The 25,920-nt window shown below is 47.4% G+C and overlaps 1 protein-coding gene across 2 annotated transcripts in view; it reads left to right on the top strand.

The window, feature by feature from the left end:
- HIP1 (huntingtin interacting protein 1) overlaps nt 1–25,920 on the top strand; it is a 404,747-nt gene that overhangs the window by 363,470 nt on the left and 15,357 nt on the right. For both annotated transcript variants that reach the window (XM_078679590.1, XM_078679591.1), the window contains 2 exons: nt 10,858–10,963; nt 13,242–13,365. In XM_078679590.1, the coding sequence (XP_078535716.1) occupies nt 10,858–10,963; nt 13,242–13,365 (230 nt within the window). The remainder of the gene's footprint in view (nt 1–10,857; nt 10,964–13,241; nt 13,366–25,920) is intronic.

Here is a 25,920-nt window from a genome sequence, read left to right as displayed (position 1 = left end):
GTCTGAGCCTCTACCGGACCTCTTAGTGGCCTCTGAGAAAGATGGGTCAGTGGATGGAGTTAACCTCTCACCCACCCTGACGCCTGAGCAACAGGAAGACTGCCGCCAATTGCTGGGGCAGTTTCCAGATCTGTTCTCCCTGGTTCCTGGTGTCACAGATTGGTGCGTCCATGATGTGGACACAGGAGACAGCTTACCTGTGAAGCATAAGGCTTACAGAGTGGCTGACAGGGTCAGGGCCTGCATCAAGGAGGAGGTCTCCAAGATGCTTGCTCTTAGGGTGGTTGAGTCCTCCAGCAGTCCTTGGTCCAGCCCCGTGGTCTTGGTCCCAAAGGCTGCTGCGCCGGGAGCCACACCTGAACTCCTGTTCTGTGTGGACTACAGAGGACTCAATTCAGTCACCAAGACTGACGCGCACCCTATCCCCAGAGCTGATGAGCTCATTGATCGGCTAGGGGCTGCCCGGTTCCTCATCACGTTTGATTTAACGTCTGGGTTCTGGCAGATCGCCTTGACCGATGGGGCAAAAGAGAGGTCCGCATTCTCTACACCAGATGGGCATTTCCAGTTCCGGGTTATGCCATTTGGAATGAAGAATGCCCCTGCCACCTTTCAGAGGTTGGTCAACCAGGTGTTGGCTGGGCTGGATGAGTTCAGTGCCGCCTACCTGGATGACATCGCCGTGTTCAGTGGTACCTGGCCAGAACACCTGCGACACCTCTGGGAAGTGTTGACGGCCCTGCGCAAGGCAGGCCTCACAATCAAGGCAAGCAAGTGCCAGATTGGGCAGGGTTCAGTGGTGTACTTGGGACACCAAGTGGGGAGTGGCAAGGTGGCACCCTTGCAACCCAAAATTGAGACCATCCTGGCTTGGGAGCCCCCCAAGACCCAGACTGCAGTGAGAGCCTTCCTGGGGCTCACTGGGTATTACAGGAGGTTTGTCAAGGGCTATGGCACTATTGTGACCCCCTTGACAGAGCTGACTTCTAAGAAGCAGCCCAGGAATGTGATTTGGACTGACACCTGTCAGAAGGCTTTTGACACCCTGAAGACTGCCATGTGCACGGCACCCATGCTCCTGGCTCCTGATTTCTCCAAGGAATTCATAGTGCTAACAGACGTTTCAGAGCATGGTGTAGGGGCTGTTCTCTCACAGATGACTGAGGAGGGCTGGGACCAACCTGTAGCCTTCATCAGTAGGAGGTTACTTCCACGGGAAAGTAGGTGGAGTGCAATAGAGCGAGAAGCATTTGCTGTGGTCTGGGCGCTGAAGAAGCTAAGACCCTACTTGTTTGGGTCTCACTTCCGGGTTCAGACAGACCACAGGCCCCTCAGATGGTTGATGCAAATGAGGGGTGAGAACCCAAAACTGTTGAGGTGGTCCATCTCCCTACAGGGAATGGACTTCACGGTGGAGCATCGCCCTGGCACAGATCACGCCAATGCTGACGGTCTGTCCAGGTTTTTCCGCCTTAGTGATGTGGAACTCCCTGGGGAAGGGTAGTTCCCCCCACATTTCAGCTGGAGGGGACACGTGTTCGACCTGGCACCTTGGCGTGAGTTTCCCTCCCACTTTTTGCTGATGTGCCTCAGATGTTTTTGCTGGTGTCCGCCGCTCAGGGCACTGCGCCACGGCCAACCCGTGCCGCAGTACAAGTGCTCCCTACTGTAAAGTGTATCTATGATTGATGTCCATGATTGGTTCATTGGATTTACTGTCAGTCCTTAGTAAAGTGCACCAGGAGTGCCAGGGCTTGTAAATGCCAATGCTGCTAGTGGGCCTGCAGCGCTGGTTGCGCCACCCACAGAAGCAGCCTTTTAAAATGTGTCTAGGGTCTGCCATTGCAGAACCTGCGTGCAGTCTGGTACTGTCATGCTGGCTGGGCAAGTGCACCCACTTGCCAGCCTCTAAACCTTCCCTTAACTTCATATTAGTCACCCCTATGGTAGGCCCACGGGCAGGGTGCATTGTAAGTGTAAGGTAGGACATGCTCTGATGTGTGTGGCATGTCCTAATAGTGAATTACAGCCAAATTCGTTTTTCACTATTGTAAGGCTACCTGTTCCCTTTAGGCCAGATGGGCTGCTGGAATTATTACACTCTATAATCCCAGCAAGCTCGGGGAACATGGTAGAAATTAATGTTTAGTATGCCTGAACTCAGAATAATAAAATACTTCTTTTAGTAAAGTTTATTTTAATATCCTGTGTTTGCAAATGCTGCTTTTAGAAAGCTAGCATTTGCTTGCCTAACCATTTCAGCCCGCCTCTGCTTGGATGTGTATCTGACTGTCTGGGTTGTGTGAGTGACAGGGCTGGGGGATGACAGCTGGTGAATGGGAGGATTACACCTTAGTGGGAGTTAGGAGTTTCCCTGGACTATGCATCAGGCTGTGCTCTGCCACCACAATGCTGGCTCCGCCCCCCTGGGGAGCGACTGATGACTCAGCCTGCACCTGGCCCAGGAAGGGCGAAACCTGTCAACAAAGTACTCCTGGCTGCCCCTGTCCTCACAATGCTGGCTCCGCCCCCCTGGGGAGCGGCTGATGTGCCTGCCCTCACACTGAATGCAGAAGCCAGAAGTACCCCCAACAAGTGCTCAGGGGCTGAGAGCAGTTATGCAAAGGCCCCCCTGGCCTGGAAGAACAAAAGAAACTGTGTATAAAAGTAGGAGCCCTGCTCCTTGTAAATTAGATCCTGTTTGTGCTACAGAAGAAACTCTGTCCGAAGAGAAAGACCTGGAAGAAGACTACAAGGAGGAGTGCTGTCTCTGGCCTGTGTCTGGTGCCTTGCTGCAGAAGGAGAGGAGAGAAAAGACTACAAGAGACTTTTGCTTTTATTGAACTTTGTGCCAAACTCTGCTAAAGATCTCCAAGGGCTTGCTGTGGAACTTGCCCCCTGACCAGCGCCCCAGGAACAGTGGGCGCTACCCCATCCCCCTGGAAAGAGAAAGCTGCTGTGAGCCATGCATCTGCCCTGCACCACTACTAAGGAGAAGCGGAGTGCGCCGTGAGAGAATCACTGTGCCCTCTGAGAGGCCCTTGGCACCCCCGTCCCGCCGAGCAACGCATCTGCTTCCTGGCAGGCCCCAGCTGACATCGCCAGGACCAGCCTCGCTGGCCCCAGCACCGTGCCTGTCGCCTGCCTAACTGCGGACTGCACCGCAAGAACGGACCTTGCCTTGTGCCTGCCTGCTCCACAGAAGAAGAAGTTGCCCTGAAGCCCCAGCCGCCGCCGTTCGTAAGCTGCAGCGGCGTGGGGAGAGAAGGAAACCACGCTGTGCGCAGAGAGGCTGTGTTCGCGCCTCACACTGCTGCCCGGGCCCTGCCCCTTCTTGCCAGACCGGGAGCACTTCGCCGGAAGATCTGACCCCCCACCGCAACGCCGCCCTCCTGAGCCGAGCCGTAGCTCGAATCTACTGAGGAAGACACCGCGACGTGGGACCTGGGATCGACGCCGGCATCGTCCGCCCCGGACCCCCCCTCTCAAGGACTCCAAGGTACTGTTTGTTGCAAGGTGCGCCGCACTCCGGACCCAGAGTCCGCCAGGCGCGGTCGACACCGACCCTGCTTTGCCCCCAAGGCTGTGCGCTTCGAGCTGCACACAGCGCACTACCGGCCTCACCTCGTCCGGTACGCTTCACCCCCGGGGTGCGCAACGCTGGGTCACCCTCTTTTTCAAGTGCAGGCTTGCAACTGCCCGAACTGTACGCTGCCTCCCCAAGCGCGATCCCTGTACGCTTGCTAGGTACGCCTCGTACCTCTGAGATAGAACCGGCCGCATCATACGCGTCTCACGCAAGGCGCGTGAGCTTTGGCAGGCCGGGCAGACGGGGACCCGTGCGAAGCGTACAAAGGCGCTAGGAAGCGCCCAGGCAGCCGCGAACTGTGGGCCAACGCTGGGGACAGTATCTACGACCTGGGGAAGCCTGGTGAGGCCGGGTTAACCCCTTCTGAGTGGTGATTTCGCCTGCAATACCTTGAAGCTATTCTGGAGACACTTTAAACCCTCCAAAATACAGAAGGAACACAAAAACGACCTGTGGCATATGTTGAAGAGTAACTGGAACCATTTTTGAACTGCACAAGACTGTATTTACAAGCCTGCTTAAATCTATATGCATATAAAGATATATTTTTACTAAAATACAGTTTGGTGTCATTGTGTGGTGGGTTGGTGGTGATTGTTGTGATACTGCAAGTGTTTAACCCTATGTACTCCCGAGTTTAGCCTAGACTGCTTGCGCCACACTACCTAGAGGGTGAGCAGGGGTTATTTCTGGGAGTAATCCTTTGCCCTGACGTGGAAGAGAGGGTCCCTGCTTGTCGCCAGTGCTGCACTGCGCCAACCAGAGACCCCCAATTCCAACACTTCCTTTAAGTCACTCCTTTTGTCTCTAGTGTTCTTTGTGTGTGTGATGCTCGACTCCCTTCCTCTCTCTCAGGTCTGCCTCACTTTTCCTCCTTGTGCGTTGGACATGTCATGGTGATGTTGGATCCTTTCCAATGTCGAGAATTAGCAGATGCCTTCTGCCCTCGGTTTACCTCTGTCACTTTATGTGTTGGACCTGCTCCATTAAAGTGGATTCTGATGACATTTGGATCCAATCTGTAGCTTTTGTGTTTTCTTGGACTTAAGTTGCCACTCCTCACTCCACCTCTCATTATGATTGTTGCTATTTTTGCCCATGTCCACTCAATATGACTTCTGAAATAATTCATGTCCATAATTCTGAACAGAAAAAAGTAAGAGATTTAATGTTCTTAATCTTGCTGAGTCTCTCCTCTGTGTCTCCTGCTTGCTCTATGTTGCGAGTTGTTCTAATATTGGTTCTGTCTCTTTCGAGAACCCCAGTGCAGTTTTCATTGTCTTGGACCTGATTCCGCAGATCCTTCCCGTCCCTATTGTTTGTATTACCAAATGTTAAGACAGCCACAAGAACGCTTTTTAATTCCAAATGGAAGGCTTGAGAAGGTACTTATATTTGTGCAAGAAATATCTGAATACCTTCTTGTATTCACAGAGTTATTCAAAATTTTCCTGGTACAGAAAGGAGACTAACTGTACACACTTTGGGCAGACATAGGGCCATAACAATGGAGAAGAGAGGATTGGATGGACTAACCACCCCCACCACCCAACTCCCCAATATGCCCCGCAAATTCAGCAGGCAGCAGGCAGGGCTCACTGGTCATAGTCAAGAAATAGTTAGCAAAACAATAGCTACACTGATATTATCACTTATGAATATATTCATCATGCAAGTGGAAATTAAATACCTGCATTGCTATGGGAAGTAATCTTCATACCCTTTCCTTAACTTTCAAATGATTAGTGAATCTTCTCCATGCATGGTCATTTACAATGAATGTGATGTTGAGGATTATGATAATGTTGCACGAGTCACTGTAAAGTATGCATTATCAAAATGCATGTTTTACTTAGAAGCTCTCCCTTTTTGTAAGTGGGTTTCACTCTAGGAACAACGTTGGGGCTAATTTACTAAGACTTTATGCCTCTGCAGAGCTGGGGAAAGGGAATTGCTTTGCGGTGCGATAGGTAACATGCACTGGAACTGACATGAGAACACAGATCCAAGAACACCCACCAGTCCACAAACATTAACACTGAGCCATTGAACCAAGGGACTTGCACTTGAAGACTGATGCCGGATATTACAACACATGGATACTAACACTAGGAAGTGACATAACAGTGGGCACCGGAAGGAAGGCACTGATAATGGGTCTCTGGCGCTAGAGCAACAAAACTTACACATGGAAACTACCAGGTGAGACACACATTGGGGCACCAACACTTGCACATGAATGCTGATGAGGGGAAAACTGGCACTAGGATACTGACACGAGCACTGATATTGGATACATTGACACAGGAACACAAGGTTATCAACATTGGCAGTGGAGCATGAACATGTGCACCGAGGAGTCCATTGCCGCCACAGGCACATAGCCCCCGATCCTGTGAGACATTGAGGCTGGGGCAGTTACAGTTACATGACACACTGCCATTGGTAGTGATGTGTGTATTTCTATCGTGTAATTCTAGCCAAGAGACAGCAGCACTCTGTACAGGGTCAAAGACAAGACTAACATCAATGTGTGCCAGGAGAGATAGCTGGTTTGTGGACTGTTCATACATTGTAATATAGTGTTATTTAAAGATGTGCGTTTTCAGCTCTTTCCTAAATTGGAGCAGCAGTGAAGGATTTGGGGACGTTGTTCCAGATAGTTTAGGCATAAATGGAACAGGCCTGCTTTTTTTGTCACTTCTTAATCTGCAGTTAAGCAAGAAATTGGTTCTGTTGGGTAAGACAAATTATTTGAACTATGCTCCTAAATGCAAATGAAAATCAGCTCTCTGATACAGGGACTAGTGTTAAATGAGAAATCAATGCTCAAAACACAAACAAACAAAGTCATAGGGTCAAAGGATTGTATTATACACATTAATACATGGTTGCTTATATACACATCTGAATTACTTCATTCATGGATTGGCTTTTGGTACAAAACAAGACTGTCATATAAATTGGTGACTTTGTGTGAAAAAGTGCTCAGTGAACGTGATAGTATGTACAGTGTGAGGACAAGAATCTATACAGGTGTATATACAGATACAGTTCAAGTGTGGTCAGAAGATGGTTTGATCTCAACCAGAGATTCCTATGGTTTCTGTGGGAATCCTGGTGATTCTGAACCTATGAATTCGTCGACGTTTTGACCCTATTGTGCCCCTGTAGGTGCACAATAGGGTCGATCTGACTTAGCCGCCGAGAGTGATTCAGAGCCTCCGCCGCTGTTTCTACATGATAGATGCGACAAGCCATTGAGCCACATAGGATCAACCTGAGGAACTCCCACGTTGTCCTTAAAACTGTCCTTTCCCCTTGTCTTGAGAAAGACCCGCCGTGACCACCTACAGGGGCACAATAGGGTCGAAACGTCGACGAATTCATAGGTTCAGAATCACCAGGATTCCCACAGAAACCATAGGAATCTCTGGTTGAGATCAAACCATCTTCTGACCACACTTGAACTGTATCTGTATATACACCTGTATAGATTCTTGTCCTCACACTGTATATACTATCACGCTCACTGAGCACTTTTTCACACAAAGTCACCAATTTATATGACAGTCTTGTTTTGTACCAAAAAGCAATCCATGAATGAAGTAATTTAGATGTGTATATAAGCAACCATGTATTAATGTGTATAATACAATCCTTTGACCCTATGACTTTGTGTTTTGAGCATTGATTTCTCATTTAACACTAGTCCCTGTATCAGAGAGCTGATTTTCATTTGCATTTAGGAGCATAGTTCAAATAATTTGTCTTACCCAACAGAACCAATTTCTTGCTTAACTACTGAATACCCAGGTTCTGAGGGACACCGGGTCACCCCTTTTTGTAAATCACTTCTTAATCTGCATTCTGATGGTGTCCTGCCTACGGGTGTGCCAAGAACCTCCAGAGATGGTGAGCGTGTCTGCAAGATAAGCAGGGGTGCTGGTCATGATAAGTTTGTAAACTATGCAGCTGGTTTTGCAGATGTGCCGTATGACTAGGGGAGCCAATAGTTCCATCAGGATGAGGGTGATTAGATCATATTCCTTCAGCCCCTTGATGAGACGTGCTACAGATGTGGGGTGCCCTTAAAACCATCCAGATCCAAGAGTATTCAGGCTTGAACGGCAGTTCTGAAGTCATTCTCTGAAAGAAACATTTTCATTTTCTTTAAAAGAGAGATGGTACCAGGCCATCTTAGTGGAGTTTTTTTTGGCAGTGTGTACTTTGAGGGTGAACATGATGTCCAAAGTAAATGGCATTCAGTGAAAGTTGTTATTTGAAGCCGTCAAGGGTTGTGTCATTAAGCCAGGTTTATACTGTTTCTTTTATTTTGGCCTTGGCAAATAACAGGGATTCTGACTTAGTTGAGTTGAGCTTCAAGTAGGCATGGTCGAATATGTCTGGAAGATATGCTGCTAGTGTTTGATGCATCGGGTGTCTAAAGCAGAGTAGTTTCAAGTACAGTTGTGTATCATCAGCATATTGGTTAATCTTGATCCAGATATCTGTGAGTAGAGCAACAAGAAGATTTATATAGAGGTTGAAGATGACAGGTAACAGGATGAAACCCTGGGGAAGTCCGCAGGTGATAGGGATCGTTTGGGACCTGTAGGTGCCCCTGTGAGCAAAGTGGTGTTGGTAGAAAATTAAGGAGAATAGCCAGCGAAAGATATTGCTGGTGAATCCCATTCGAGACTCCGGGGTGCCTATGCCGGTCAGACTGTCAACTGTGTTGAATGCAATTGAAAAGCCCAACAATTTTGGTGGACAGGGATCATATTCATCTTTAATCAGGAGATCGTAGTCTGTGATGCATAAGGTAGCGGTCTCCATGCTGCAGTTTTATCTGAGTCCAGACTATGAGTATCTGAGAAGGACACTAAAAGATACACAAGGTCATTGGCACTTGGCATGAGACCTAATTCGTGGCATAAAGACTAGGCTGACGAGATAGAACAGGAGACCATTGAGACTTGGACCATGGGCATAAGCGCAAACAAGTATATGGTCACAAATGTTCTTTGAGAGCCCTTACCGCCAAGAGGGCATACAATTTGCAAATAGTGCTCCACAGTCATTCTTCCTAATCTTTTTTTCTTAAGACAATATAATGAACCTATTGTATGTTCATTTTCATTGCTGCTATAGCCTTTTGTTACTGTTTACTATTTTTCTCTTTGACCTTCTGTATCCCTTTCTCTCTCTCTTGGCCTGGTTCAAAATACGATGATGAAAATTAAATCAGCGCCCCCGAAAAAGCGCCATGGTGCATGCCACCTCCACCCTCTGGCTCAAATTAAGCATTTGCCCAAGGCTCAGGAATGATGGCTGAGTAGCTGCCTGGCTGGTTCAAGCTCCTTTTGACTAGTGGAGGAGGTGGGCACTTTGCCACACTTACTGTCTGAAGAACAATATATGCCTGCCTTGTCTTTCTATCCTGCTGACAGTTCCATTGAGGTCTCTCCTGCAGGAGCTAGGAACAGTCTGCGCAGTGCTGACTGCCAGTAGGACCATATCTTTGAATGCTCCATGTTTGTGTACTCATAACAGTGCCAATGTGTTTCGAACTGCATTGGTTGTTCATAAAATGCCCCTAGAAATGTAGCACTTGCCATACATTTCCCCAAAGGTGCCTTAATGGACACACAATACCATATATGATTGCATTTGTATTCTATTCAGTTTTCATTGATTTTATTGTAGAGAAGTTCTTTCAAAACATCAGTCCCAAAAAATTCCCTATGGTCCTTTCTCATTGTGCTTTTAGTGGTACAGTTTAATACTACTTATCAAAAATAAAATCTCCCTATGGTAAAAAAGGGAAAGGTTTAAGAGTATATTAAAGTTTTTGAAAAAGTAATCTATTTTGGTGTTGAATATGAATTTTAATTAATATTATATATATTTATTTTACATGTAGAATAATATCAAATAGTTCAGCATTGTTAAATTAATTTTAAATAGAAACATATTTTCAATAAATTCAGTTGTAAATAAAATAATTTTTCCGAAGTTTGATTTATTTATTGAATTTTTCTTAAAAGTGATGTATAGAATTATTATTTAACGGTAATATCATTCTTAATAAATATTAATGATCCATTAGTTTTCATATTTAAAAAAAGTTAGGAAAATATGTGTAAATAAATTAATAATTGTTTTATATTAAAAATTGTAACATTAGTTCCTATGGGGTTTTATTTTAAGTCACTACCTCCGTTAGATTCTTTTGGAGGGTGCTGCAGTGCCTGTAAGGGGCTATGGGTGGTGCTGGACTAAATCCAGCTCTGAACTGAAGGACATTTACAACTGTTTTGGGTCCTTTTTGTCTGAATTAACTGTAGAAGAGAAATTTGGTAATAGGAATGTATTTTGTGGTTGGCTGCATGTTCCTTCCTAAACCCCTATTGTAATGCCTCCCTAGTCCTATCTTAGTGTGTCCCTTTTAGCAGTAAGTATTCCCTGTTTTCCAGCCACTCCCCTCTGTCCCTCTCACATTTGCTACCAAAACGTATATTTATATGGGCAGAGATCTCTGCTGTCAGGGCGAGAGATTCTCTCATAAAAGAAAAGAAAGGAGAGGCGGAGACAGTAGGTAGCTATGTGAATACATTTAATAGTGCAGTAATAGTACTATTTTAGTACAACTAAATGTACTACAAAATGCAGTTTGTGAATAGGCCCTAATATCTCTAGGAATGGCCTGTTTCAGTTATGCAGACTTGTTTGGTTGGGTTGACTTGCCTGGAAAAGCTGTAAGTTCTACGTGCATGTAGGATTCAACGTGAAAAGTGCAAATCAGCTAAAAGTGATACTGACTTCAAAATCACCTTGAGTAAAGGCTGCTTGTAGTTACCTCCTGCAGTGACATGATTGTCTGGTTTTTAATGGAGTGGTGGGCCCTGCAATAATTGGCTGAAAGAAGTGGGACTATTCCACAATGATGAAAGCTTACACATCCAAAGCAGAGAAGCACCTCTGGGGCTGGGCAGTCAAGCTATTACCTATTGAATAGTATCCTAGCTTCACCAAATAGTGAGATGGTCTTAATAAGTATCTATCATTATGAGCAATGTTATTTTTATGTATCAGAGACAATTAAAAGTCTAAATTGATCTTTTATGACATTCATTCTTACCCTTCTATCCTGTTTGTTTGTTGAACCCCTCTATGTTCTTGAATCCCTCCTCTATTCTCTCCTTCGTTTATTGTGTCCCATCTATCTGCTCCCATTCTCCTCCACATCCTGTTCTCTCATATAGGGACGCTGCAGACCTCGTGGTACAGGGGCAAGGCAAGTTTGAAGAGCTGATGGTGTGTTCTCATGAGATTGCGGCAAGCACTGCACAGCTGGTGGCTGCCTCAAAGGTATTTATTGTCTGTCTTTTCCACACAAGCCTGCAAACCACAGAAAAGTAAGCCTAATTGAGGGTATGAAAAAAGAGCATCTTAGAATAATAGATTCAGCAGTGAATTTATTACAGTGGCTGATGAGGCTTCAGAGTGAGATGATAGAGTTGAATTTTGGAGGAGAGAGCAAAACATGAAGTAGAACATAGTAGGTAAGAAGATTTTGGATGATATAATACAGGGGTTAGGTGTTGTCTGTGTTCTTCATCATCACCACCTCTACCATGAGCAGTAGTAGTGAAACGTGTAAGGCCAGGAAGGCTGGTTACAACTTCCATGCATTGTTGTGCTGTCCATTTCACCATTCATGTCTACTCCGTATGTTTTCCAATTCAGAGACGAGTGACACAGGTCTCCTTACAGATGGTCTTCCTTTTTTTAGAGGAGCTTCCCAACAGAGTTATAGATTAGTGGGCTGTAGGGGTCCCCTCAATGCAGTTCTCCTTTCATTATGAGTGACTACTGTCCTCAAGACCAGATCAGATGGTTGTGGGGTTCAGGTCTTTTTACCTGCACCTCATCCTACATTGTGAAGATCATGAGGCTGCCTATGGTCTCCATCTGTTTAAATGTTTTTAGTTGTGTGAATTCGTATGTGCCTATGTGGGAGAGATGTGTTTGTTTGCGAGGGCAAGGGTGTAGTAGTGTTTAAACCATGAGTGGGTTTCTCTGTTTTGGGACCTCAGGTATGCATGGAGCCCCAAGATGTGAGTGGTTCATAGTTTTTTTGAGAATGGTATGTCTACTGCCTCCGATTCCATGAATTACAGGCCAATCTCCTTGCTCCCATTCCTGGCCAAGGTACTGGAGAAGTCTATCAACAGACAGCTCATGACACCCCTGGAGCAGAACCAGCTACTCTACTCCTCCCAATCAGGCTTCCACAGCACTAAGATCGCCATTTGAGAACAGCCACCAACAACATCCAGACCCTCCTCGATCGAGAAGAACCAGCCCTGCTGATTCTCAGGGACCTCTAGGCAACACAGTAACCCACCGTATGCTGATTGAAAGACTCCACCTCATCGGCATCCAAAGGGACACACTCAGATGTAAGAAAACAGAGGGTCTGCCTACCACCTTTCACCTCCGAACCCAAGATCAACGTCTGTGGTGTCCCCCAGGGCTTATCCCTCATCCCTACACTCTTCAACGTATACTTGACCCCACTGGCCAACATCGTCAGATCCCACCATCTCAACATAATATCCAATGCAGATGACACCCAACACATCCTCTCCCTCACCGATAACCCTCCCAACACCAGGATCATATTCCACAGATACATGACAGGCGTCCCCGACTGAATGAAGAACAATTGCCTGAAGCTGACACAGACAAGACCAAAGTACTAATATTCTGTACCAACAGCAACCCCTCGGATGACTTCTAGTGGCTCTCAGACCTGGAACCCGTACCCGGAGACCAAGATAGAAACCTTGGAATCAACATAGATAACAAGCTCACCATGAAATCACAGATTAATGCGGTCTCCTCTGCCTGCTTCCTCACTCTATACGTGCTATGGAAAATCTTCAAGACTCTTCACCTGCACACTATACGCACGGTGACAGTCGACTGGACTATGGCAACGCTCTCCACTTAGGAACCGCCACACACCTCCTAAAGAGACTGCAAACCATACAGAACTCCGCAGCCAGACTCGTCATCAACCTCCCCCTGCGAACCCACATCACACCCCACCTCCAGCGCCTCCATTGGATGTGGGGATGAAACCAAGAATAAAACGATAAATACAGCTTTTTTTATGAGATACGTGAGGGAAGAAACCCCATGGAATTAGGATTGACTACTACGTGAATGTGGAATTCCCTTGTCTTGTAGATGGGGGAAGATTGCAGCTGCTTAGGTCTCTATTGGAAGACATTCAGGCTCTGATGGGATGGGATTGTCTAGGAGTTTAAGAGGATGTGTGATTTATAAGCTGAGATAGAAGACATTGGAGTTGGAGTGAGTGGTACGCGTAGATGTGGGTTTATGAGTGTCTAGGATTCGCATCATTGTTAGAGAAGCTGTGGGAGTTGTGAGGCTTTTTAATGGAGCCTTGGGGTAGTCTTGTTAATGACCAGTGTCCTCTATGTGTGCAGTAATTTACCACTGATGTTTTGGGCCAGCAGGTGGATAACCCAGTTACTCCTTTTTAACACTTCACTATAAATGTATCCATTTTGGACTATTCTATGCATGTAACCATTCCATTGTACTACTCTTTTAGGTCAAAGCTGATAAGGACAGTGCAAACTTAGCTAAGTTGCGGCAGGCGTCTCGAAGTGTGAACCAGGCCACAGCTGGTGTTGTCACCTCAACAAAGTCAGCAAAATCTCAGATTGAAGAGAAAGGTAAATATTCCATTGTATGCTGTTCATTATAGGTCCTCTTATGCAGCATGCAGGTTTCACTCTGAATACTTTGTTGAAATGATAATATTTGGGAGGTATATTCATGGGACAGAGGACGATGGATAGTAGTGCAACTATTGAAATTAGCTTAACCGGATTGTTACATTTCTAGGAAGATAAGTGTTCAAGCAGTTTCTACATAAACAATAGTTCTGATCGATACTTCTAACCGCACATTCCACACCTTCAGGTGACAGACTAAATGTGGAGAATGTTTTCCGCGATGCTCTTGCATGCCAATATGTCAATCAATTAATCGGGGAATTGTGAAGCGTGCTACTCACCCGTGAGGGTCTCAAGGTGAAGGGGGAGCAGCTCTGGTCAGTCGAAGAGCCAGGTCTTGAGGATCTTCCTGAAGATGTGCTGATTCGGTGCCATAGAAGAAGGCTCTTCCAGATGTTCTGGGTCTGGGGATGCACAGGGTTCGGCAAGGGCGAGGTCGGCAGATCGGAGGTTTCTCTTGGGGATGTGGAAGGCAATTTTTTTCATAGAGATATTAGGGTCCGGTGTTGTGGAGGCATTTGTATGCGTGGGTGACTATCTTGAAAGTTACTCTCTTCTCGGCGGGGAGCCAATGGAGGTCTCGCAGGTGTTGGGTGATGTGTTTGTGTCGTGGGATGCCAAGTACGAGTCTGGCTGTGGTGGTCTGTAGCTTGCGCATCATTGTTAGAGAAGCTGTGGGAGTTCTGAGGCTTTTGTTGACGTTTCCGTAGTCTAATCTGCTGGGTATGAGTGCGTGGGTGACAGCCTTTCTTGATTCGGGGGGTATCCATTTGAAGGTTTTGCGAAGGATGCAGTGGGTGTTGAAGCAGGTTTATGCAACAGCATTGATCTGTTGGGTCATGTAGAGGGAGGAGTCGAGTATGACGCTGAGCTTCTGGGCGTGGTCCATGGGTGTGGGAGGACTGCCAAGGGCGTGGGGCCACCAGGTGTTGTCTTATGCAGGAGGGGAGAGGACGAGGACTTCTGCCTCCTCCGGGTTGAGCTTCAGACAGCTGCTGCTCATCCAGGTTGTGACGTACTTCATTCAATCCTGGAAGTGGAGTCTGATGGTGAGGGGGTCCTTGATGAAGGGAGAGGATGAGATGGGTGTTGTCGTCATAGGATATTATGCTGAGACTAAGCTGTCTGACGATGGCGGCAAGGAGGGCCATGTAGATGTTGAAGAGTGTGGGGCTGAGCGATGATCCTTGGGGTAGTCCACAGCTGACCTCTTTGGATTCAGAGAGAAAGGGATTGTTAGACCTAGCATATCTTGGCGTGATTACCCCTGACTTTTTGCCTCTGCCTCCTTTGCTTTTGGATGCTTGGAGTACTTTGCCACTGCTGATCAGTGTCAAAGTACAAGTGTTCCCCATGTAACATTTAATGGTGATTGGTTGGCCATGATTGGTATGTTTGCCTTACTGGCAAATTCCCTAGTGATGTGCACTGTGTGTGCCAAGGCTAGTACTGCAAAGGTGCGCGGAGAAGGGAACTCAGGCCTGCAGTGTAGGGCATGCTCGCAGAGTGCTAAGTTAGCATGTTGTCCTGACAAGTGCAACCACTTGTCAGGCCTGACTTTCCCTTTTACATACACTTTGTGTGGTAGGTCCTGGGTAATACCTGGTCATGGTGCAGTGTAGGTAAAAGTTAGGACATATACTAAGGTGTGTTATGTCCTGACTGTGAAAAACACTACATGTCGTTTTTCACTGCTGAAATGACATCCTGCCCATAGGACCGAATGGGGGAGGCTGGGTGTTGTATGTTAGCCTAGTTTCCTGTCAGTTTATAATGGAGAGGTGAAGTGTAGTATTTATGAACTCAGTGTCATAACACAACTTTCTGTGAAGGTGTTTTTTTCACTGTGTGTTCAGAAACCACTCTTTTAGAAAGTGGCTGAGTTTTGTGCTCTAAGCATTTCTGTGTGTCTCTGCTGAAATATGGATTGTCTCTCTGGATCTGAAAGATGAGAGGAGCTGGGAGAGATCTTGACCCAGGGAGGGGTTGAGATGGCACCAGGCTGCCCCGCATCTGGAGAGTAGGGGGGAGGAGAAGCCCGGGAGGTGAAAAGGCCTGGGCTGGAGCTATAAACCAATTGACCCATCTGCTGCTGAGTGATTAAGGATCCAGACCCCCAGTATCAAAGGGAGAAAGGTGACTCTGGGAGGGAGACACCCAGAACTGATTTAGGGAGGGGCAGGGACCCATGAGCACAAACGAACTTTAAAGACATTAAGGGGTATAACTATGAGAGCTGAAAGGCCTGAACATTGGAATGAAAAAGAAATGGATTGAGACTGAAAAGACTTGGATCCATTCTGTGGTCAAGAGGAACCTCTGCTAAAGAAGGAGCAACTGAAGAGACTGCTGTGGAAAGACCAATCCTTGCTTTGTGATCTGGGGCTGGTCTGCAGTTTGCTGTTCGAACCAAGGGAGAGACAGTTGGGACTGTGCTTGGAGGTTCTAGGTCCCCCTGCTTGAAGAAGACTGGGCTTTGTGCTGTGTCTTGTAACCCCAAGGGCCCGAGGTGAGCTGGCTCCCTGTTTGGAAATACAGGATCATAAAAGTTCCCAGAGAAGTTCCAAGCAACTCGGTGTGCGAGTGCTTTTGCAGCTTGAGACCCTCAGAAATTTTGCCTTGTGATCATGGGCACGCAGCAGTAAGCCGAGTCTCAGACGCGCTGGGTGCGTGTCGTGGTGCAGCCAGGGCGTTGGTGAGGAGCGTCTGGTCATCGTGTGCACTGGGAGAAAAGTGAGACGGACGCGCAGAGTGCGTGCCATGGTGCAGCCAGGGCGTTGGTGAGGAGCGCCTGGATATCGTGTGCACCGAAAGAAGAAGTGAGTCCTAGACGTGCGCAGTGCGTGTCGTGGTGCAGCTATGATGTTGGTGCAGAGCGCTTGGTCATCGTGTGCACCGGGAGAAGAGGATGAGACTCTGACACGCAGAGTGCTTGTTGTGGTCCAGCCAGGGCATTAGTGAAGACAAATGCACCTTGTCTTTTAGGGGTCAGCGAGAAACCGATGATGAAGCATGCCACTATTAGAGTGGGTGAGGGTTACCTATAAAAAAGGATTAATTTCCCTTATCCCAGTGACACGTATCAACCACCCTCTTGAATTTTGTCTCTTCTAACAGAGGGATGACTATTGGATATTGTGTAGTTTCTAGGGAATATGTATCCTCTTATCCCCATATCCGGTCCGATGTGATGTCTGCCCATTTTGAATATGCAGAATTCCTCTTGATTTGTGTGGTCCTGCATGGTTCAGAGTTCTCTCTTTTAAAACGTAACCACTGGGAATGCTGATCCACTCTAATATCTTTATGGCATTCTCATCTACTGATGATCCACAGCTCCTTCTGAAGTTTAACCATCAGTCTGCTGATTCCATCAGTTGACTAAACACAGTCTGGCAGCTGTCCCTGACTGTCAACTGTCTTAAGATAAATTCTGACACGACACATCCTACATCTCTTTCTAGACAGGTAGGCGCTGGCTAGAAAAACTAGGCCCTCTGCGATAAATCTGAGCGTTCTCTTTGACGATGTCTTTTGAGACATGCTTGCATGTATTTGTGAGCTATTGCTATAGCGCAATCCTAGTTGGCTTTGTAAATGGTTCAGCTGGTTTTAGAGATGCTGCATGCTGGCAAGGCGAGCCAATGGAGTTCCATCAGGATGGCAACATGTGAGGGTCCCTTAACCGAGGGGATGGGGTGGGCGCTATGCGGACATTAAGGTAGTAGAGCATTGACTTAGCAATATCCAGATGTCACTTTCTGAAAGATACAGGTTCGAGGCATGTGGGCTGCTGAATTCATATCTGTGCATAGATCGCCGCCTAGTGTTGGGTCTGGATGATTGCACCTTGTTGTCCTGGAAGAGTCTTCGAAGTATCACGAGATAGGTGACTCCTCCCCTGGACTACAGTGCACATGGGCATCTTCTCCATCCTCAGATTGTTTTTTTCCACAATTGGGTTCGGATGCTAACTCCAAAACTCCAATTTCGGAATCGAAAACAAAACTTTCTAAAGGCCAAAAGGCCTTCGACTTCGACGGTATTGTTCTCGTTCGGCACCTCTCTACTCGATCCAGCTTTCCATCTCCCATCGGTCGTCGACGCGGGCCGTTGGGCCTTTTCGACACCACGTGAGCCGACCGTCGATGGAAAGAAGCCCTTTTAAAAGGTGCCCACAATGACACTCCAAGTTCCCACATACTGACAAACACTCAGTATGCAACATGTGCCTTTCCCCAGGCCATAGGGAAGAAACCTGCCCGGCCTGCGCCCAGTTTCGGTCGAAGAAAACCATACGGATCCGACGGGCCGCTAGGCAAGAAATGCAGCGACAGGCACCGGAACCGGACAACATCTTCGATGATGACCAGGAACTACCGGACGCTCAAGACTCGGACCTAGAGATCGTCACCGTCGAGGACTACTCGGACTCCGATGTCGAGATACCACCGGGGCAAATCGTGAGTACACTGCCCCCCAACACCAATAAGCCCGTTACCAAAGGCTCCGGTCGAGGCATCGCCAAAAGGCCTTAGCCAAGATCATAAAAAAGTTTCGCCAGCCCCGCCATCCGGCTCGGCTCCGAAATCGTAACCGAAACCTTCAGAGACCCCAGGGCCAAGTAACGTCACCCCTAAGAAGGTTCCAGAGCCAAAAAAGGTTGTCGACCCGAAGGGCGTCGAACCGAAGAAGGCCGTACAGCCAAAAAGCGTCGAGCCAAAAAAGACTATCGACCTCAAGAAGGCCGCTCAGCCAAAAAACGTCGACCCCAATGAGGTAGTCGAACCGAACAGGGGCATGCAATCTAAGGGCACCGAACCAAAGAAGGTCGCCCACCCGAATAAGCATACCGGTCCAAAATCCATCGACCCGCCAAAGGTCGCGGACAAAAAGGGGGCCGTACCGAAGCCCGTAGCACGGCTGGAAAAACCTTTCGACCCAAAGATAAGTGCTCCGAAGACTCCAGTCGATCCGAAGAAGAACGTCGACTCAGAAAAGGACACTCATCCCAAAAAGCCCATGGAGCACAAAAAACGTGTCCACCCGAAAGTTCCAGTCGACCCCGAACAAGGGCCCGAGCCGAAAAAAAGCAAGAAAACACCAAAAGTCGTCGAAAAAGAAAGTGTTACCGACCCAAAAAAGTCTTAACACTCAACCCAGGACTGTAGAGGAAGAACTCTTACACCCAGATCCATCAGACGACCAAGCAATATACATCAATCCAGAGACTGGTAAAGTTACCATCCTGCACAGAAATCTGAGGCCTTTGGACTCTGGCTCACATTCCCCTATTCCATTAAAGAAAAAGGACTTTGGGACTTCTCCCTCTAGACCCTTCATTCCTTTTCAGCCTATCATGCCTACTACACCCTTTAATCCTTACATTCCTTACTCTCCTTCTCACCACGGGGATAATGAGGGTAACATGGGGGATGAGCCACAACCTCAATATGATTTCCCACAAGATCCTCAACCACAAGAGGAACCATGGGAGGAGCCAACATACCCTTACAACACCCAACCCATCCCTGATGTACCCTCTAATCCTACTAAGCCGTCACCTACAGATGACACCATAGTCTTCAATCAACTCATAGACAGGGCAGCACAATTCCACAATGTAGATATGCATAATGACCCTGTTGAGGAAGACTGCTTATTTGACACCTTCCCCACTTCAGAAAAAAGAGTTAGAACACTTCCCATGTTAAAAGGAGTTCTGAAACATACACATGACATATTTAAGGATACAGCCAGGGCACGGGTAATCAACCCCGGAATAGAAAAGAAGTACAGGTCAGCTCCTACAGATCCTACTTACATCAGGGGACAGTTACCACTAGACTCACTGGTAGTGGCTAATGCACGTAAACGGGCCAACTCCCAAACAACAGGGGAAGCACCTCCCCCTGATAAAGAGTCAAAAATACTGGAGGCATCAGGCAAACTGGTAGCAGCACAAGCCTCCAACTCATGTGGAATTGCTAATACACAAGCCCTACTGGCTCGTTACGACAGGGCGCATTATGATCAACTCGATAGCCTAATGCAACACCTGCCTAAGCCCTTTAAAGCATAAGCTGATGACCTCATATAAGAGGGAACATTTATAACAAATGCCTCCATCAAATGCGCACTTGACGCAGCAGACACCGCAGCTAGGTCTATTAACACTAGCGTCTTATTACGCAGACATGCATGGCTGCGTATTTCCGATTTTAAGAATGAGGTGCAATCCACCATTCTTAACCAACCTGTCCATCAAGATTTTCTATTTGGCCCTGCTGTCGACACCTTTTTGGATAAAATGAAAAAAGACACAGAAAACGCAAAATCAATGGGGGCATTGCAATTTCAGCAACACAGGGGCTCCTCATACAAAAGTAACACACAAGGTTCCTTCAACAAGAACACAAACAGAGGAAGTTATAGGGGCAACAGTAATAAGGGAAAAGGACGTGGAGGCAATAACACCAGAGCCTCCACTGCCACAAAACAGTGACTTCATTACGCTGCCTCCAGACCACATAACACCGGCCGGAGGCAGACTCCAACAGTTCCTACCGGTCTGGCACACAATTACCACGGACAGGTGGGTGAGAGAAATTATCCAGTTTGGTTAATGCCTAGAACTGACTTCTACACCACCAAACATACCACCCAGACATTGTCCTATGTCCACGGAACACATCACCCTGCTCCAACAAGAGGTGAAATGCATGCTGGAAAAGGGGGCCATAGAGCAAGTCCCTTTCCACCAGCAAGGGACAGGAGTATACTCCCTATACTTCCTTATTCCCAAGAAGGACGGCTCCCTTAGACCAATATTGGACCTCAGACCCCTAAATCATTATATACTATCGGAACACTTCCATATGATCACACTACAGCAAGTGCTCCCGTTGCTCCAACAAGGAGATTTCCTAGCAACACTGGACCTCAAAGATGCGTATTTTCACATACCCATCCATCCAGCCCACAGAAAATACCTCAGGTTCACAATAGAAGGTCAACACTACCAATTCAAGGTTTTGCCCTGCGGGGTTACCACGGCTCCAAGAGTGTTTAAAAAATGCTTCGCAACAGTGGCAGCACATCTCAGAAGGCAACACATCCATGTGTACCCCTATCTGGACGATTGGCTAATACAAGTGAAATCGTACCAACAGTGCGCAGCACACACATCTCAAACACTTCAGTTGCTACACAGTCTAGGGTTTACCATCAACTACCCAAAATCGCATCTGCAACCATCCCACGCACAGCAGTACCTGGGAGCCACTATAAATACCTCAGTGGCAAAAGCATATCCAAACTCAGCAAGGATAACCAGCATGCAGATACTCATTCGCAAATTCCTGCCACAACACTCTCTGCCAGCTCGAGTCTTTATGCAGCTCATAGGCATGATGGCCTCCTGCATATTCATTGTCCCCATGCCAGACTTCAAATGCGCCCATTACAAGAATGCCTAGCACGGCAATGGAACCAGGCTCAAGGACAACTAAAAGACCTAGTGTTGGTAGACAGTCGCGCTCACAACTCTCTGCAGTGGTGGAACCCACAAAACCTTTCCAAGGGGCGACTGTTCCAAGAGCCGGTTCCACAACTAGTACTAACAGCGGACACATCACTGACAGGCTGGGGAGCCCATCTCCTTCAATACACAGTACAAGGGCTCTGGACAAACAAACAGAAAAAACTGCATATCAACCAACTAGAGTTGCTAGCGATATTCCTAGCCCTGAAAGCATTTCAGAAATACTTGTACAGCAAGACAGTGTTGATCCGGACGGACAACATGACCGCAATGTACTATATCCAGAAACAGGGAGGAACGCACTCTCCACAGCTGTCCCATCTGGCACAAAGCATATGGAAGTGGGCGATTCCAAAAAACATTTTTCTCCTAGCAGAACACCTTCCAGGGAAGGACAATCAGATTGCCGACCTGCTCAGCAGGCACAGCCAACAACTACACGAATGGGAGATTCACCCCCAAGTTCTCCAGCCATTCTTCGAACAGTGGGGTCACCCATAGATAGACCTGTTTGCCACAAAAGAAAACTCCAAATGCCAGTACTTTGCCGCCAGGTTCCCACATCCGTTGTCACAGGGCAATGCGATATGGATGAACTGGTCAGGCAGATTTGCGTACACTTTTCCCCCAGCACCACTGATCCTGCTGGTGGCACGCAAACTGCGGCAACACTCACTCACGCTTATCCTAGTTGCTCCCACATGGGCGAAACAACCGTGGTACACAACGTTCCTAGAACTTTCAGTAGTTCCTCATCAAAGACTGTGCCTTGCACCCCATCTTCTAACTCAGAACCATGGAGAAATCAGACACCCAGATCCCAATCAGATGAACCTAGCGATCTGGCTCCTGAGGTCTTAGTTTTGGATACCTTAACTTGCCCCCAGACTGCAGGAACATCATCAGGAAAGCAAGACGACCAACCACACGAACGTGCTATGCAGCTAAATGGAAGAGATTTGTTATTTACTGCAACAATAACCAAATCAACCCATTAGACGCTTCCATACAAAACATTATATGTTACTTGCTGCATCTACAAAGATGTAACTTAGCATACTCTTCTATACGAGTACACCTCGCTGCTATAGCAGCATACCTTCAAAACAGGCAACACCTTTCACTGTTTAGAGTACCAGCAATCAAAGCCTTCATGGAGGGTTTGAAAAGGGTGATCCCTCCAAGACACCCCCTTCCCTAGTCTGGAAACTAAATATAGTGCTTACCAGACTTATGGGACCTCCTTTCGAACCTCTACACTCATGCGAACTACAATTCTTAACGTGGAAGGTTGCATTCTTAGTTGCCATTACCTCACTCAGAAGAGTGAGCGAATTACAAACACTGACAATTCAAGAACCTTTCATGCAGTACATGCCAACAGGGTGGTTCTTAGAACCAACCCTAAGTTCATGCCTAAGGTTGTATCCATTTTCCATATCAATCAATCAATAGAACTGCCAGTATTCTTTCACAATCCACAGTCAGTAGCTGAGGGAGCTCTACACACATTAGATGTAAAAAGAGCTCTACTTTATTATGTGGACAGAACTAAATCATTTAGAAAGACAAAACAACTATTTGTTGCTTTTGCACCACAACACAAAGGAAATCCTATTTCAAAGTCCGGAATAGCCAGATGGATAGTTAAATGCATTCAAATATGTTATCAAAAGGCAAAACGTACTTTAACCGTCCCCCCAAGAGCACACTCTACAAGAAAAATGGGGGCATCCATGGCTTTCCTAGGAAATATTCCTCTTGAAGACATCTGTAAGGCAGCCACATGGACCACCATACGCACTTTCACAAAACACTACTGTGTAGACGTGCAAGCAAAACAGCAAGCTGCTGTAGGCCAGGCTGTCCTCAAAACTCTTTTTCAAACTGCTGCAGCTGGCACAGGTAACCACCGCTAGAGGAGATACTGCTATACAGTCTATGCACAGATATGAATTCAGCAGCCCACATGCCTCGAACGGAATATGCTACTTACCAGTATGCATCTGTTCTTGGCAGGTAGGGGTGCTGACATTCATATCGCCCGCCCTCCTCCCAGGTGCCTGTCGCAGCTGCAGCATTATCTCTGGCATGGCCATCTCATACTTTACTATCTTCATCTCTGCCACAATGGCGAAAACCAATCTGAGGATGGAGAAGATGCCCATGCGCACTGTAGTCCAGGGGAGGAGTCACCTATCTCATGATACTTCGAAGACTCTTCCAGGACAACAAGGCGCAATCATCCAGATCCCACACTAGGCAGCGATCTATGCACAGATATGAATGTCAGCAGCCCTACATGCCAAGAACAGATGCATACTGGTAAGTAGCATATTCCTTTCAGTTTCCTAGGCTGTGTTTGTGTTTGGCAACAAGCTCTTTGAGGGTGAAGTTGATATCCAGGGTGAATGCACGTGACTTGGCATTCGATGAAAGCTGTCACGGTTCATGTCTTTAAGCCAAGTTTATACTAGGTTTTGCTTATTATTCCTGGCAAATTATAGGAATTCTGTCTTTGTGGGGTTGAGCTTTAGGTAGGAGCTGGAACCAGACCTTGATGAGGTCCATGCAGTGTGTGAGACCTTGGAGTAGAGGATAATTTCAAGTAGAGTTGTGTGTCCTCAGCATAGTGATGAACCTTAACGATCTGTTATGGGCCTCCGTGTAGATGTTAAAGACGACAGAGGACAGTATTGAACCGTGGGGGACTCGGCAGGTTATAAGGATCATTTGAGACCTGGACGTCCTCATGTGAACAAACTGATGATCATTGGAAAAGTAGGATAAGAACTGGTGATGGATTTGCCAGTGAATCCCATTCAAGACTCCTAGGTATGGAGGAGGGTGGGATTGTCAACTGTGTCAAAAGCAATTGAGAGGAAAGGCATGCTTGGTGTTGTTGATGTTCTGTCCAATGTTTTTTTTTTTTTTTTTTTTAAAAACCTTTATTTGAGCAAGCAGAAACGTACAAGGATGGGCCTACAACCACACGGGCCAGCCGCTAAAAAGGAGTAGACACATATCACATAAGCCCGCAGAGGTAACCGTCAATCAACAATGCAATACTCCACATTAAATACAGGACCAAAACAGGTTTTATATATATGAGAGAACAAACATACAAAAAGGCGAGAGTGTATCACTGAAGGTCAGCCCAAGGGACGCAAGGGGGGGACAGCAGCGAAGGTGCAGTAATAATATCCTAAGCACTAAGGAGTATGGAGCGGGGGGGGGGGGGAGGGGGGCAGATATCAGGAAGAAGAAGGGGGGGAAGAGCCGGTGACACCAGCTCAGTCCCTATACGAAGATTCCGGGAACGCTAGCCTAGGGAGATAGGGTAATCTCGATAGTGTCCACAAGGGGAGGAGTACAAATGTCGCCACGGTATTCGTTCCATTGACCCCACACCTTCACCCATGCCCTGGGTCTACCCCTGGCCACATAAACAGTTTTCTCACGGAACATGGACCAGTCCATATTATCCTCCCATTGCGCGAGGGCAGGGGGCCTGGAGGCCCCCCAGAGTTGCGCAATATCTCGCTTCGCAATCATATAGCCCAGGGTGGCCCATCTAGTCTGTGCCACCGAATAGTCCGTGGGCTCCCAAACATTCAAAAGACAGCGACGAGGTTCCGGTCGCAAGGATATCCCCGTCACCACAGTCATCAGATCAAGCACGGCCACCCAATAAGCAGCCACCATCGGGCACTCCCAAAGAATATGCAGGAAAGTAGCACGCAAACCACATCCACGCTTACACAGTCCATCAGAGGAAAAGCCCATCACCATCAGTCGCGGTCCCGTCACGTACACCCGATGAAGGATCTTCAATTGGACCAGACGGAGTCGAGCCGGTATAGCCACCTCCTTCGGAGAGGAGAGGGCCGATTGCCAATCCTCATCATCAAGTTCCAACCCATCTCCCATCCACTGTTCCCGAAGTCGGGCCAATAAGTCAGTCCGATTGTTGATCAACTTTTTATAGATCAGGGAGATAGTGCTATCAGGAAGATGTCCGTCAAGGATACGGTCTTCAAGTGGGGAAGAGTCAGGCGGAATCTCACCAGGAGCAAACACCGAAACCAAAGCGTGCCTGATCTGTAAATAACGAAAGAATTCCCGACTACACAGGCCATAGTCAGCCTGGAGGGCCTGAAACGGGCGCACAGAACCCTTAGAATATACATCCCCCACTTTAGAGATCCCAATCAAGTCCCAACGGTCAAAACCCTTGGAAGACCAAAGACCGCCCAGACGTTCCGAAGCATAAAGAGGCGTCGCCAACGTCAAGCGATCCTCCCAGCCCAGGCTCACATTCGCAGCACGCCACACTGTCAAAGCAATCAAAGTAGGTCCCACAAGATGGCGCCCAGCGGAGCGAGAATAGAGTACTCTATTAAAGTCACCTCCCGGAAGCTGAAGTTTATCCATCTCAAACGCCGGATTACGACCCGGAGAGAACATAGCGTGATTAATAGCGGACAGATGGGAAGCCCAGTAGTATCTCTTAATATCGGGGAGCGCCATGCCCCCATCGTACCACGGGATAGAAAGTTTCGCGAGAGCAATGCGCGGTCGCCCATCCCAAATAAGTTGCCTCTGAAGGCTCTCAATCTCCCGAAAATAGGTCTTGGGGACAGGATCATAATAATTCTGGAGAGCGTAGAGAAACCGCGGTAGTGACATCATCTTAAACAGGGCCGCCCGACCCAGTGGAGACAGGGGAAGCTCGCGCCAGCGGGCAACGTCCAAACGGAGCCTAAGCAACGGGGGAAGGAGATTACGATCAAAACGAAGGGACGGATCCAGGGTAACGAAAACCCCCAAGTATTTGAAACCATCCCGGACCACCTGAAGAGGAAGTCTACTCGGCAACGGAGGCAAGACACCAGATAAAACGTATACACAGGATTTAGACCAGTTGATGACGAGGCCTGAGTTAGCAC

The sequence above is a fragment of the Lissotriton helveticus genome, chromosome 3_1 (genome assembly GCF_964261635.1).
Source record: "Lissotriton helveticus chromosome 3_1, aLisHel1.1, whole genome shotgun sequence".
NCBI lineage: Eukaryota > Metazoa > Chordata > Amphibia > Caudata > Salamandridae > Lissotriton > Lissotriton helveticus.
Note: the sequence above shows the minus strand (reverse complement) of the source record. Positions and strands in the feature narration are given on the sequence as shown.